Source organism: Galeopterus variegatus, unplaced genomic scaffold (genome assembly GCF_000696425.1).
Source record: "Galeopterus variegatus unplaced genomic scaffold, G_variegatus-3.0.2 Scaffold8286, whole genome shotgun sequence".
Taxonomy (NCBI): Eukaryota; Metazoa; Chordata; class Mammalia; order Dermoptera; family Cynocephalidae; genus Galeopterus; species Galeopterus variegatus.
The window spans coordinates 7,998-24,365 of NW_007734397.1; the positions used below are offsets into that span (position 1 = coordinate 7,998).

The 16,368-nt window shown below is 41.5% G+C and overlaps 1 protein-coding gene across 1 annotated transcript in view; it reads right to left on the reverse strand.

The window, feature by feature from the left end:
• The window catches only part of LOC103608314 (sodium/glucose cotransporter 1-like), a gene marked incomplete at its 3' end in the record, with an annotated part of 19,884 nt that extends 6,099 nt beyond the window's left edge, over nucleotides 1-13,785 (reverse strand). The window contains exons 1-6 of the mRNA XM_008592759.1: nucleotides 13,777-13,785; nucleotides 13,448-13,552; nucleotides 11,941-12,000; nucleotides 4,430-4,534; nucleotides 2,729-2,834; nucleotides 346-426 (exon numbers count right to left, since the gene is read on the reverse strand). Of these exons, the coding sequence (XP_008590981.1) occupies nucleotides 346-426; nucleotides 2,729-2,834; nucleotides 4,430-4,534; nucleotides 11,941-12,000; nucleotides 13,448-13,552; nucleotides 13,777-13,785 (466 nt within the window). The remainder of the gene's footprint in view (nucleotides 1-345; nucleotides 427-2,728; nucleotides 2,835-4,429; nucleotides 4,535-11,940; nucleotides 12,001-13,447; nucleotides 13,553-13,776) is intronic.
• Nucleotides 13,786-16,368: the final 2,583 nt, after the last annotated feature.

Below are 16,368 nucleotides of genomic sequence, written 5' to 3' on the forward strand. Positions count from 1 at the left end.
GGGGTGGATCATCCATTGACCTTGGCAGATGGATTTAACTGAGTGGACAACAAGAAAAGAAGCTTCTAACTGGAGAGGAAGAGAAGGGATAAAGGCCCAGAGGTGGGAATGAGTGTAGTAAACCAAAACATTAGAGTCTGTCATCCCCATCCTATTCCTTGATTGCTCTTTCTTTTGCAGTGAGCAGAAGTTTGCTTCCCACCTGAGGCTGGCATGACCTCCAACAATGTTCTTGGGTTCTGAGGGCCTTAGTCTCATCTGTGAGGTGAAGGTGCTGATGGCCCTAGACAGCTCTAGATTTGAAGATTCCACTCACGGTTCCCAGTCTTCTTAAGTTTTACTTACCATAACCCATTAACAAGATTGATCCCAAAAGTATAAAGCCAGCATGTAAGATATCAGTATAAACCACAGCTGCCAAGCCACCTGAATAGACAAGGAGAATGAGAAATGAAAGCCACATTTGACTCTTTGCTGAAAGTTACTTCTGCATCTCCTACTCTCTCTATATTTTTCCTCTCAGATGTCCACATACAGACTTTTGGTCCCTTTAATCAGTGGGTCTTACAACTACTTATGCTTAGTTTGGGTACATTCTGTTTTTTCTCTTTAATGTCCTCTGTGATCTTGTGTTGCATTCTTATCTTGCCCTTCTATGTCCCAATTTCCCGATACTTCCTATTTTTTTTGATGAATGAAAGTCTGATAGTTTTCCAGAATGTTCACCTTTAATCACAAAAGCTCACTTTGGGAGCAACAATTAGCAGTTCCTCTGGCTTCTACCTGCTAGATGTCACTAGTACCCCCCGCCCCAGTTGTGACAACCAAAAATGTCTCCAAACATTACCAAATGTCCCCCAGGAAGCAAAATCCAATTCCCACTCCCTGACACTGTGAGCCACTGATTAAGTGCATTCCATTCCCTACTGTGATGCTCTCCACCTGGACTCTGGTGAACTGCCAGGGACATGTACCAGCATCCGAGGTTTGCACTGTGGCTGGAAAAAATGAGTAGGGACAGCTCCTATTCTCAAAGCCTAGGCAGAGGCTACCTAGGACAAAACTACCTACATAAAAGATCCCATCTAAAGGCCTGACCAGGTGTCCTAAGGCTGCTGCTTTCCCTTCCTGTGCTCCCACTCTGTTATCTGGTGATTGTGGTATCAGGTCCTGCCTCACCCCAAACATGACCACTGCTGTCTCTATGCAGTGGATTGAATGTCTCTCCCAAACTCACTGAAGCTTAATCCCTGCTGTAACTGCTGAGGGTGGGAAATCCTATATGATAATTGAAAGGCAGGACCTTGAAAAGGTGATTAAGTTGATGATTTTGTTGCAGGGAACCCTAAGCATTTTCTAATTGTTAAGCTTTCCCTTTTCCACTTGAGANTGGAAAAAATGAGTAGGGACAGCTCCTATTCTCAAAGCCTAGGCAGAGGCTACCTAGGACAAAACTACCTACATAAAAGATCCCATCTAAAGGCCTGACCAGGTGTCCTAAGGCTGCTGCTTTCCCTTCCTGAGCTCCCACTCTGTTATCTGGTGATTGTGGTATCAGGTCCTGCCTCACCCCAAACATGACCACTGCTGTCTCTATGCAGTGGATTGAATGTCTCTCCCAAACTCACTGAAGCTTAATCCCTGCTGTAACTGCTGAGGGTGGGAAATCCTATATGATAATTGAAAGGCAGGACCTTGAAAAGGTGATTAAGTTGATGATTTTGTTGCAGGGAACCCTAAGCATTTTCTAATTGTTAAGCTTTCCCTTTTCCACTTGAGAAACTGTTTTAGAAACTCTGTGCTCCATTGCAGACTCTGGCCCCTGCCATTTACCCTGCTTGCTTTCTGGGTCTGCCCTCTATGAGATAACGGCAGTCTCACACCCCCTAGGGGCCAGAGGTAAACTAGGCTCCTAAAGTGACCAACGGACTGTGTCCCACAATCAGCCAATCCAAATTAGCAGGACAGCATCCCTCATTTACATAAGAGGACCTGAATGGGAACCTGGGAGGGAAAAGGGCGGAAATTTACGCTATATAAGGGGGTCTTTTCCTTTGTTCTGGGAGACACTGGTTTAGGAGTTCTTGCTCCCCAGTGCTCTCTTTGCTTGCAAGCAAAAAGAGGAGCTGTAACACTGAACAAAGAGCTGCAACACTCAAATAAAGAGCTATAAAACTACAACACTGACCCCGGTCTTGGATTCCTCTGTGCATTCACCCCACAACAGTTTAATGATGGTAGTGGTTGTGGTACTGAGGGCTTTAAAAGGAGAGGGCATGAGGGGCTATTTTTCTCTCTCTGCTGTGCCATTTTCTGCCATGTGACACCCCTGAATTTCTGTAAAGGCACCACTAAAGAAGACCCTCACCAGATATATTCCCTGAACTTTGGACTTCCGAGCCTCTGAACTGCAAACAATAAATTTTATCTTCTTTATAAATTACCCAGTTCCAGGTATTTGTTATAAGCAACAGAAACGGACTAAAACATCCTTTCAGATGCCTGGGAGAGACCTTGCCAGCCCAATCTGATTTCTAGTGGTAGGATATCACTTAGGTACCCCTGCCTTTGTTATTTTCACTGTCTGGTCCCCTCAGGCCTCAACAATGTGATCTACAGACTTAAGGAAAATACAAAAGCTGGAGACCACTGCTTCAATGTCTACTAAGACTCCATTAAGTAGAGTGCTGTGTCAGTGTAAACACTTGTGTGGTTACAGCAAGCTCACCTGTGATGGTATAAATGCCAGCAACTGTCAATAAGATCAGGCTGGCCTGGTAAACATCCATCCTCCAAACTATCCTCAGGAACATGACACCATAGCAGATCTCCAACTGAAGTGAGTAAAAAGTCAGCAGGCTGCACTTTTATTTCCAACTGAATCAACAATGATCTCAGAAAGAAACCGACCTTGGAAACAAGAAGTGGCCCCCAGCTAGCATGTCTACTCTACCACCAGTGGATGCCAGGTGAAGTCTACTCAAGTTGTGTTGGGCACAAAGCTTGTGCCCCATGAGTTCAGCCAAGGTCAGTACCTTTAGGGCTTCAGTTAACCCAATTCCCCCAATTATCACAACTTAGCCTCTTTCACTCTGGAGCCTCAGAGGGGGGAGTGTGATCAGGAAGTTAGTTGTTCCTGCAGTTCTGCCACAGGGGAAAGGCAATGGGGACAGCTTCTCAGGGCTCAGCAAACATTTTCTGTAAAGGGCCAGATGGAAAATACTGTAGGCTTTGCAGGTCACATTACCATCTCTGTTAGCTCAATTGCTGTACAAAGCAGATCATTAGCCAGATTGGCCTACAGACCGGATTTGCCAACCCCTGGCTTAGTTGATACTGATTTTGAAACATCTGCACATGATTTAACTAGCTAACCTCTTGCTTTGTTATTCTGGTCTTCAAAGCCAGAGACACAAGAGACAGAGATTCATCTAGCCATTTATTCTAAAAATGTTTATTGAATGCCAACCATGTTGTAGACACTCAGCAGGGCTCAAAAGACACAAGGGTTAACAAAACTCAGTTACTATTACTCAAGGAGCTTATGTTTCATGGAGACAGACCATTAAATAGGCATCTTCCAAGAAGTATGAGAAATGCCACTCATTTGATTATTCAAAAAACATTTACTGAGTGCCTTGTGTGCTAAACATGTTCTCAGCACAGAAGGTGACACAGTGAACAAGCTGGGCAAGGACCTTGCTCTCAAGGACCTTGCACTGAAGTGGAAAGAAAGATAATAAGCAAATAAGCAAATAAATTACTCTTACATGGTGGTAAGAATTACAAAGAAAATAAAAACAGTAATGGAGTAGAGACTGACTAGGCACATCCTTGGAAGGCTTCTCCAAGAAGATGATATTTCTCTTCCAAGGAATGATGCCGAGTCAGCCATGCAAAAATCTGGGGGAAGAACGTTCCAGGTACAGTATAGAGCAAGTGTAAGGGCTTGAAGTGGGAATAAGCTTGCTGTGTTTGAGAATCAATAAGGCAGGCAGTGTGGCTGGAGTACAGTGAGTAAAGGGGAAGAAATAAGGAGATAAGGCCAGAGAGGTAGGCAGGGTCGAGCAGGACAGTCCTTCAAAATCATAACAAGGAGCTTCAATTTTCTTGTAAGGGTGGTGGAAACTCCCGGATTGTTTTAAGCACATTATCTAACGATATGAGATAGGTAAGCCCAAGATTCTCTGAGAATACAGAGGAGGGACATGTAACCTAGGCTTGGGAGGTAAAGAAGATGCCTTTTGTTTTTTTGCAAAATATTATTAAGCTATTTTTTCTCTACTCTAGCTTAAACAGCAGAGGCCAACAGTACTTATGGAGCTCCACAGTAAAGTGTAGTGATAAATCTAGCATAATCCTAAATCCTGCCTGTTGATATTTTTGGGAAAGGGGTTCTCTTTCTTGTGCTGGCTTTTATGTAACTCACCAACATCCTACTGAAGATATACAGGAATAAATACAAAACAGAGAAGAGAAGCTCGACCCGGTAGCTACCAAACCTCTTCCTCAAATATTCTGGCACTGTCACAACCTGTACAAGCAACAAGACAAGTTACCATCAGACATTGAGTGCAGAAGAGGCAGACCCATGGGGATGAGCCTTGCCCACAAAGTGCCGGTTGTCACAGAGACATGGCCAATGGCCCAGGAATACAAGATGTGGGGTTATTGCCTCTGGCATCTGTTAAGGTGGGAGAAATAAAAAAGGAGAGGCACTACTGCGTTTTCAAGGAACACGGAATCCAGCTTCCTGTGCAATCTTCAGAATGCAGAAGGAAATCCAGCTAATTGAAAATATTTAACGGTGAGGTCACTTTTATAGCATAATGGGAGAAATAAAAAAGGAGAGGCACTACTGCGTCTTCAAGGAACACGGACTCCAGCTTCCTGTGCAATCTTCGGAATGCAGAAGGAAATCCAGCTAATTGAAAATATTTAACGGTGAGGTCACTTTTATAGCATAATCATAGAGCAAAATCAAATGCTTTACCACACACTACAAAGATAGCTAGTGCTCAAGGGAGACAAAACTTGATTCCGCAGCTCTCCAACCTGTCCCCGTGCCAACACTACCGGTGTGTGTGCTGGGGCCCCAAAAGAGCCTGTTCCATTTCTTCATTATCATAGGCTGTGCACACCATGAGGGAAGGACAGGCCTTCTTTGTTCACTATACTCCTGGATGCTAGCACAGTACCTGGCTTGTGGTATGTGAATAAATAATTGTTAAATGAATATCATCTCACCTTCTGTCCTATCTTCTTGTTCTCTCATACACCAATCTCACAGGTGTCTACTATTTTAAGTTCTAACTCAAATTCCACCTGCTTTTTTGAAAACTTACCTGGGTCACAGGGAACATATGCCCTCTTCTAAACACTATAGATTTTATTATTTTCACCTTTCATTTGGCTCTAAATCATATACTGCCATATACAGCACGTTTTCTCTTTTTCAGTAAGGTTCTAAGCTGTTTTATGCTCACTACTTGTATTAGGACTCCATAACAAAGAAGGACAGACTGAGTGGTTTAAATAGAAATGTATTCTTTAACAGTTCTGGAGGCTAGAAGTTCAAGGTGTCAGCAGGGGTGGTTCCTTTTGAGTGCCCTGAGGGAAGGATCTGTTCCAAGCCTCTCTCCTGGGCTTGTTGATGGCTTGTCTTCTCCCTGTGTCTTCAACTCATCTTCCTTCTGTGCTTGTCTGTGCCCAAATTTCCTCTTCTTATAAGGTCATACTGGATTAGGGCCCACTCTAATGGCCTCATTTTAACTTAATTACTTCTTTAAAGACTTTTTCTCAAAATACAGTCACATTTCGAGGTAGTTTTTCTGGGCTTATGGCTTCACAATTGCAAGTGTTATACTTCATGGTAAACGAGCTTTTCAAATTTTTGATGCCCTCTCCACATTAAAAAAAAAAAAATCAACAGCTTCAATTGAGGCATAATTTTGCACACAGTAAAATTCTCCCATTTTAAGAGTACAGTTTGATGAGTTTGAGTGAATGTATGCAGTTGTGTAATCACCACTATACTAATAATATAAAGCATTTCCAACACCCCCACAAAACCCCCTAGGGCTTGCAGTCAAGACCTTCACTCACCACCTGGTCTCAGACAACCAGTATCAGCTGTCACCACAGATTTGCCTTCTCTAGAATCTCAAATAAACGGAATCATACAGTACAGACTTTTTTATGTCTAGCTTCTTGCACTTGGCATGTTTTTGAGATTCATCCATGTTGTTGCATATTCCTCTTTTGTGGTGAGTAGTATAACCACATCTTATGGAATTCATCCATCTCCTACTGCAATTTAGATTATTTCCAGGTGTGGCTATTATGAATAAAATTTCCATGAATCTTCATGTACAAATCTGTGTGTGGACATATGTTGGGAAAATTAAATCTTATAGTCTTGTTCAGGCTTCAGAGGCATTGCTAGGCCTCTGACCGAAGAATGACCCTGCACAGGCTATGTGCCAGACTCTCAGAAACTATGTGCAGGCAAGGTTCTTGGTAACTGTCAGATAAGAAGGAAAGTAAGTCCTGGAGCTTCTTGGACTTTGGGAACCTGGCCAGTTCCCAGGGTTGAAGAACATCCCGAAGACTTGTGAGAAAAGATCCAAGTGTTAATAAAATAACCACGGCTGCATGTCTGCACACAGACCAATGTTATCAGTCTGCAGCCAGGTGATATAAGCAGGATTTCCCCAAACCACTCTTTGAAGTCTCACACATGGAGTGGATGCACTGCCTGGGACAATCCCAATTGGGACTCCAGATCCCTGTTCACAGGACTTCCAAGCACTGCTTGGGTCTAGATGTAGGTGTTTCCCCAATTCGGTGATATAAACATGGTTTAATTATTTTTTCTTCTTCTTTTTAATATGCCTGCATAATCTTGCTTTCTTTGCTTACTTGCTTATTGCTGTGTCTTAATAAATATCACAAACTGGCTTATTAGTGTGACGAGTGGTTTCTTTTACCAATGAATCCTCTGAACCTAAATGAAAGTAAAAACTTTCAGCAAAACAACATATATTTTCATTTCTCTAAGGCAAATAGCTATGAGTAGAATGGCTGCGTTGTAAGGTTTAATTTAAGAAACTGCCAAATTGTTTTCCAACATGGCTGGCCAAATCATTTTGCATTCCCTGGAGAAATATTATGAGAGTCCCGGTTGCTCCAGTCTTTCCAACTTTTAGTAGTGTCAGTTTTTTTAAACTTAGCCATTCTAGTAAGTGTGCATTTTAAATATTTTAAAAATTTCTAAATTTCTGACATTTTGACATCTTTTTTTAAAGTTTATTTATTAATATATTTTTTTACATTCTAAGATGTTGTGGAGCAGTTGAGGGGGAGGGGGAGAGGAGAAGAGGGAAGGAAACAGGGTGGGAGGAGGAAGGAGGTGGGTTGTGGTTGAAGTCTGTGGCACCCCTCTCATTCCTGCAGGGGAGTCAAGGGGGCTTTCAGCCATGGCTGGTCATTGCTGGGCTGGATGCAGATGTCAGGGGGCATGGCTGAGGCTCCCAGCCCTCCCTGCTTCCTGGCTTGGGAGCCCAGGGGTACTTCTAGGTTTTATAGATTTTCTTTGGTGATGTGAGACATTTACTAGCTAATATCAAACTTTGCCTCTGATCTACGGGTATTTTGTTTTTTCTTTCAGTTCTGTGTTGTATTAATTGCTGTTCCCACTACTTAAACTCTGCACTGGAACTAATTCGTTGTCATTTGCTTACTTCTAAAATGGAGGAACTTCCTGTGGGGACTAGCACTTGAGGTCTGTAGTTGAGCTAAATTGTTGCTTTGCTGCTGATTCCTTGGAGAAGGCTTTTTGCACAGCTCAGGTTTTAATTGTTGACTTTGTATGTATTTCTGGGTCTTGTGAGGTCTGGTACACCTGGTTTGTGCAGAAACTCTGGTCTTGACCTGAGACTTTTCAGCAAACTGCACCCCTTGCAGATCTGTATCCCTGATCAGTCTTCACTGAGTGGTTCTGCCCTGAAGATCAGCTGTCCATGCTGTGCCCCAATGTTCCCTCAGTGGGCCCGTCTCCCCCACTGCCTGCATTCCAAACACTTCCGAAGGGGGCAGGCTGTGTGCCGGTCCCTTGGGATGACTCACCAGCCTCTGAGTGGCTCCTTTTCTCAGTTGTTGTGGCTCCTCGCTCCTATGTGGTCCATGGGAGCCCTGTCAGTGGTCTTGCTGGCCTAGGGGCTACTAAGGCCCTCTTCTCCCCTGCCACCTCCAAGCAACTTCATATGAAGGGCACAGCTGCGGCTTTTGCTAGTTCTTGCTCCACGTGCTCACCAGGGCCAGCCTTGAAGTGGCTGAGGCTCAAAATGGTGGGAGTGATCCTTTCTTTCTCTCATTGTGGCTTCTCCTGCCTTCATGAATTTCGTAGGTCTCTCCTCTTCTTTCCCTGAACTCTAGTGGCCCTAGCTTGGCTGTCATTGCTTTTTAATAGTTGTAAATTGGTTGATTTGTGGGAGAGAGTGATGCTGTGGACCATGTATTCCACCATCTTGACTGGAAGCCTGTTTTGACATCTTAAAAGACCTTTCTGGCTGGGAGAGACTGACCTTCCATAGACTAGCTAATTCTTAAAGATAACAGTGGGCCAGGAACATGCCTTTGATATGCAAACTAACGAAATCCAGAACCAAGCCTCCTCTATCCAGCCCGTACACCCCAGAAGGCAATATTCTTCTGCCTTGATCATCTCAGGGCTAGGTACCAGGCAACTAGAGACCACCCTACAGTCTAAAGCCTGATGAAATTATTCAAACTTGCCAATCCTAAACTGTTTATTCTGCCTTTCCTTAGGAAACTTCAATAAAGGCAGTGGCCTAAACTTTCCCCTCATTTCTGTCTTCTGCCTCTTGAACACCCTGGTGTCTCACCCATATGGCCCTGCATTGTGTGCCTTGCCTCCTGTCTCTAGGACCTCTGAGTATAACAAACTTTACTTTTCCTGAGCCTCTCCCATGTCTCCTCATGTGGCCACATCCAACTGACCAACTCATAAAAAAAATACAAAACGGAGTTCGTAGTGGCATCTTATTCTAAGTAGCATTTTTCTAATGATTAATGATAGCACCTTTTCATGTGATTATATGCCATTTGTGTTTTCTTTGGTGAAATATCTGTTCAACCCTTTTTCTTGTGACATCATATAGGAAGAATTATCAACAACACAAAAACCTTACTGAGTTATGAGTTTTTAAAAATTTTTATAAATATATTCTGGATATAAGTGTTTTATTGTAAATAAGTTTGACAAATATTTCTTCCCAGGCTCTAGCTTGGATTTTCATTTTCTTTTTTTTTTTTTTTCCTTTTTGTCTTTTTTCGTGACCGGCAATGGATCGCAACCCTCAGTGTCGCGCCCATACCGGACCGGGACCGGCCACGGGATCGCAACCCTCAGTGTTGCCCCCGCCCCTTGCTCAGCCAGTGAGCGGCCGGTCTGTATGTGGGATCTGAACCCTCGGCGGGAGCGCCACCGCGCTTCCCAAGAGGCGCACTATAGCAGTGCGCCACCGGGCCGGCCCTGGATTTTCATTTTCTTAACAATATCTTTCAAAGAGTGAAAGTCTGAATTTCAATGAAGTCTAACGTATGAATTTCTTTCTTTACAGTCTGTGCTTTTTGTGTCCTATCTAAGGAATCATTACCTACCAAGTCACCTTGATTTTTGAATACTTTTACAGAATATAGAATTCTTTGTTGACAGTTTTTCTTTCTTTTAGCATTTTGAATATGTCATTCAAATGTTTTGTGGCCTCAACTGTTTCTGATGAGAACTCAACCACTGAGTGTATCATTGTTCCCTTGCATGTAATGTGCTATATTTCTTTTAGGGCTTTCAAGATTTTCTCTTTCTTTTGCTTTCAGCAGTTTCACTATGATGTACGTAGGTGTGGTTTTCTTTGTGTTTATTCTACTTGGTATTTGTTAACTTTCTTGGATCTGTAAGTTAACATTTTCCACCAAATTCTCAGTCATTATTGCTTTAAAAAATTTTTTCTGCTTCCTTTTCTCTCTTCTCGTTCTGGGACTCCAATTACATGTATGTTGGACTGCTTGACACTGCATCACAGATCTCTGAAGTTTTACTCTTTCTTCTTCAATATTGTTTCCTCTATTCTTTATCTTAGGTAATTGTTATTACCTTAAAATTCACCAATTTCCTCTTTGGCCATCTTAAATCTGCTATTGAGCCCCTCTTGTGCATTTTTTATTTCAGTTACTGTGCTTTTCAACTCTAAAATTTCCATTTGCTTCTTTTCTTTAGTTTCAATTTCTCTGTTGAGAGGTCCTGTTTGTTCATTTATTAATATCACATTTTCTTTTACTTTTTGGAACATATTTATAATAGCAGCTTTGAAGTCTTTGTCCATTCCGTCAACATCTGTGTCCACTCAGTTTCTATTTATTGCTTTTCTTCCTCCCAGACTGTGGATCACATTTATTTTCCCATTTCTTTTTATGTCTAATAATTCATGGTGGGAAACTGGCCATTGTAAATAATACAATGTAGGACCCTAGAATCTGTTTTGTTCTTCTGGGGATTGCTATTTCTTGTTTTAGTAGGCAACAACTTGCCTGGACTCACACTACAAAATCTTTCATGCCACCCCCAATATCCACCCTGCAATGTGTAGCAGATGTTGTTTCTGATCATTCTTTCAGCTTCCAGCTGCTGCTAATTTAGTCTGGTCCTCCATGGGTTTCCCCCACATCTGTGAGGTTTGGTAGTCAACCAAGGATTGGGCAAAACTTATACTCAGATTTGGGGGTTAACCCTCTCCTTGGTTCCCTTATTTCTGGAGCTCCCCATTTAAATTTCCAGCTGCTTTGTCAGTCCTCAGTTCTGTCCTTTGACACCTCAAACTGGTAAAACTTCTGCTTTTCACTGCCTACACTGTGTGAGCTAAGGAATATACTCAGTCAAAGGCACAGTAAACTCACCAATCTCACCAGGTACAGTTGTCTTTCCAAGAGAGCTCTCCCTCAAGTTTCTGCCTTATACTGGTTGGAATCCCTGGGGTTTCACGCACGCATGTGTACATTAGTGGTCAGCTAAGGTTTAGGGATTTTGAAAATCTTATTTAAAAATCTTTCTCTAACTCAAGGATATAAAGATATTCTATACTTTCTTACAAAAGTTTAAAAAATTTTCCTCTCATTTAATTCTTTAATCACCCTGAAGTTATTTTTATGTAGAGTAGAAATCCAATTCTATTTTTTATATGATAATCCATTGGTCCACCTTTCCTCAGTGATTTGCAATGCCATCAATGTCATAAGTCAAGTGTCCATATATATGAGTGTTTCTGGGCTTTTTCTCTTTTCCATTTGTCAGTGTGTTTATCCCTGCATACTGTATTAATTATCACAGCTTCATAATAAGTATTGATATTTGGTAGGGAAAGTCCTTCTTTTTCTTTGATAGGAATATTTTTGCTATTCTTATTCTTTTGCTCTTCAACATGTATTTTAGAATCAGCTTGTCGAGTTCCTCAGAAAACCCTGTTTGAAATTAAATTTCATGCACAGACCAATTTGGGAAGAACTAACATTGTTAGTACATTGAGTCTTCCAGTCACTAACATATTTGTTCTCTTTATTTAGGTCTTATTTTTAAATAAAACTTTAAAATGTTTTTTTATAAAAGCCTTAAGAGGTGAACTCTTGAGTAAGGTCCAGAGTGAAACAGCAGTTACTGGTGTCTGCTTACCCAAGGCAGATATACATCTCAGGATTACATCTCAGATATACATCTTCAGGCATCTCAGGATTTAGAGTAGTTAGTACAAGGATCAGACCAAGAGGTTTAACTTGTCCTCCAGATGTTTTTAGTACACAAGCAATATTTATAGGAAAAAATATTATAGAGAATAGAGAATGGAGTAACTGATAGTGGACACTTACCCCAGCATTAATGTAAATAGGAACAAATATCCAACCAAGACTACAGATCAGAAATATAGCCTGAAACCAAGAAGAAGGAACAGTTAAATCAAGGTCCCATGAAGGCCAAGCTCTTAAAGGAGATGCAAGCTCAGTTATTACATCTGAGTCTAACAAATGTATCGCTACTGGGGACCTTACAAAGCATATACCTTCCAGCACAATGAACTTAACTTACAGGCACATAATCTTTGCTTATAAAAGGGTGCATTCTTAATAATGGGAGGTTAATTGAACCAATTTTCAAGGTAATTATTTTTAATTTATTGTTTGCCTACTTCTAGATACAAATAAAGGTGGTTTATAATTAAATTTAAAAGACAGTTAAAAAAAGGAATAGAAAAATCAGAAACCATTCAGTGAAAAGGGAGAGAAACTTTATTAAAATTTCATACAAGTGAAATTAAGTCTTAAATTTGGCTTTGGCTTTCTTTACAAAGAGGTAAGGTGCGTTGAATATATAAAGAAGATGCCTGAAAATCCTGAGAGGTAAATAGTGGTAAAGAACAGGGCTTCTGGGGATGGCAGGTTAGCTCAGTTGGTTAGAGCACAGTGCTGACAACACCAAGGTCCAGGGTTTGATCCTTCTACCAGTCAGCTGTGACACACACACGCACACGCGCACACACACACGCACACGCACACACACACACATGCACACGCACACACACACACACCCCAATCCCCCCCAAAACAGCACTTCTTATTATGTTTGGGCTTATAGAAGTATTCTTTATCTTTTGTAGTCTTTAAGAAAAAAGATGAGACTCAGAAAGTATGAAGCTTTCTGGTTTATCAAAAAAAAAGCCAAATGATTTATATAGAGATAGGTTAATAACCCAAGACTAATAAATTCATTTATAATTTAGGTGAACAAATTCTATTTCCCACAACAAATATATTCCATGGCTTAAATAAATAATCCAGTATCTTGGGAGATTAATTAGGAGATTGTAGTAACTAGCCAAATATCTCAAAGAGCTCAGTTGAACCCATTCTCAATATGTACTGCAAGACAGAACATACACAATACAGATATATATGTACACATATCTGAATTTCTATATATACACACAGTATATATAGTATATATATAATTAAATGTTAATATAATTTTTTTCCCTGACTAGTCTCCTAACAGTTCTTTGTTCACTGTATTCCTGTGATCCTTGGAACATAAACATTCTCTGTCTCTTCATTAATTCACTAAGAACCATGAAAACTAGCACAATCCTTTTGGAAAATCAAAGACCTGGTTCCTTTCCTCCATGACTTATCAAGAAGTTTCTAATATTTGCTCAAGGAAGAAAGCAAGTTTTTATGTTTATGAGTTTTATTTGGACAATGATAAAGTAAGTCTTGATATGTGTAAGTTTTGATATTTGTAAATCTTTCACGCACCCTCTGATACCCACCCTGCGATATGCAGCAGCTGAGGAGATTAGTTGCTGCAAAAGGTATTACTTACATTCCACTCGAAGGCCCCAATAGCAATACCTGAAGATGCTCCTATCCCAGCCAGGCCGATAAGGTGGCCACTGCCAATATTTGTGGCAAAAAGAGAAGCACCTATCTGAAAACCAAAAGATGAATACATATGAGAACTTTTAGTCCACTCTAAGAATTAATTTTCACAGATGTAAACTCCTACCAAATTTCACATTTTTCTCAAAAGGGATAATTCCCTGGGCAGAATTCCCATTCATATTTCTTCTATACAACCCCTAACCCTGAATTAGAAGCCAAGTAAAGAGGGAGAAAATGAAAAAAGTAGAATAGCTATTCTTATGTTCCTACCTTCCACATACTCCACTTGCAATCCCCCAATGCAGAAATATTTGCAGGACTGTGATTTGCTTGAAATAATTTAAAAATGTTAATAGTGTGATTTATAAGAGACTGGCTAAAATACTAAGGTATATCAATATGATGAAACAAAATGTAGCATACGAAAAGAATAAGATAGCTCTATTAAGAGATAAAAATAAGGTAAACAATATATATAACATAATTTCATAAAATGTTATATGTGTATATTACACTTGTGCACATATGAGGGTACTTCAAAAAGTTCATGGAAAGATTTGTATTATCTTTTAATTCTAATTTCCACAAAGTTTTTGAAGTACTCTTATATATGTTTATATATGCATGGAAGTGATTCTGGCAGTATATATAACAAAATACTTCTGGGGACTGGAATTATGGTTATAGAGATGGAGTGGGGAGAAAATTTCAAGTTCTATACCTGAATTATAACTTTTTGCTTTTTTACAACCAACATCTGTTACCTTCAAAATAAAAAAGTCTAGAGTCATTTAAAGGAAAAAAAATACCTCACAAACCAATTATAATTTCGGAATGGAGTTGAAGTAGCCATTTCATTCAAAACCAAAATCCAGGGCCGGCCCGGTGGCGCACTGCTATAGTGCGCCACTTGGGAAGTGCGGTGGCGCTCCCACCGAGGGTTCGGATCCCACATACAGACTGGTTCCCGCTCACTGGCTGAGCGAGGCGCGGGAGCAACACCGAGGGTTGCGATCCTGTTGCCGGTCCCGGTCCGGTACGGGGGCGACACTGAGGGTTGCGATCCGTTGCCGGACACGGAAAAAGACAAAAAAACAAACAACAACAACAACAAAATCCAACTATTATGCTGTGCTCTTGACATGAAACACATTTAAAAGCAAATTATTGGGCCGGCCCAGTGGCACACTGGAGAGTGTGCCGCTTGGGAGCGCGGCGGCGCTCCCGCCGTGGGTTAGGATCCCATGTGGAGACCGGTTCCCACTCACTGGCTGAGCGCGGTGCGGGCACAACACCGAGGGTTGCAATTATGTTACCGGTCAGTAAAAAAAAAAAAAAAAAAAAGCAAATTATTGGGCTGACGAGAAAGAGGCAGCTGTGGTGGCCACGCCCTGGATGAGGTTTAACAGTTTTACTGACATTTTCAAAAGCCACCTTTTGAGCCCCCTGCCAGACCAGCAGATGGCAGGAAGCATGCCTGAAGATGTCAGCAGTTGTAGGCAGTCCCTGCTGCTGCCACAGACACTGCTGCGGTATGTGTGGCCCATCACAGCCACCATCACAGCCACTTCTACTGCAAGGGTGGCTCGCTGCCACAGCAGCAGCCCACCAACTCATTGACCACACTGACACCAGGAAAGTCACCAGTGGAGCCAAGGGAAAGAGGTGAGGGAGTACAGACCCGTGACCCAAAGGCCAAACCCACAGAGGGAATTATGCTGCCACATGCGGTAGCACACCTGGAGGTGGGAGGTACATGCACAGGCCATGTGACTGCCTCGATCCAGGGAGACACACATGCAGAACCCCTCAAGAGTGCAGAAACCAGGATACCCAAATAGAGGAAGGAAGAAAATTCCCAATTACCACCAACCCATCTCCCAACTGAAGGAAGCAGAGACCCACGAGGAGCCTCTACCTGTGGGAAAGAGTTAAGAGAAATCCTGCCCAGGGTCACCCATTCAAATTGAGGGGCTCCAGTACACCCTAGCGCACTCATCAGGGTCATGGGACACTAGCTGAGACGCCAACAAGCCCACCCAGGGTCACCTACCCCAGTCAAAAAGTGACAGGACACCCAGGAACTTCTCCCAAGAACTTGAGCTCACTCACCTGTGTCCTCGACAAAACAGCATAGCGTCACTAATGTCAGCAAGGAATCACTAAGTGCCTTAGTGCTTACACCATGGAAGCACTCACACACAACTTCAACAATGAATACAGCTGAAATACCCACATGGAGAATACACTACCACGTCTACCTGGAACCAACACTAAAACACCCTACTCAATGGTCAATATAAAACACATCTACAGGAGGAAGTCTCTCTCGTCAAAGCCCACTCTTAAGTAATAGAATCAACCTTCTCTACCAGATGACCAGACATCAATGTAGAGGTACTAGAAATATGAAAAAAACAATAAAATATGACTCCACCAAAGGAATACAATAATTCTCAAGTACCAGACCCATAGAGCAAGAAATACTTGAAATGACCAAAAAGGAATTCTGAGCAACAATCTGAAGGAAACTCACTGAGATATGAGAAGACTCAGACAACATAATGAAATGAGAAAAAAAAAAAATCCAATATATGAAGGAGGAAATTTACAAAGAGATTAACATCTTAAAAAAGAACATAACAGAACTCATGGAACTGAAAGATTCACTCAAAAAAATAAAAAACACAACCAATAGCTTAAGCAGCAGGCTAGAACAAGCAGAAGAAAGAATTTCTGATCTTGAAGATAGTCTTTTTGAAATAACCCAGGCAGACAAAAAGAAGGAAAAAAGAATTTTAAAAAAATGAAGAAAATCTAAGAGAGCTAGCAGAAAACCTTAAGTGACAAACATTCAAATCA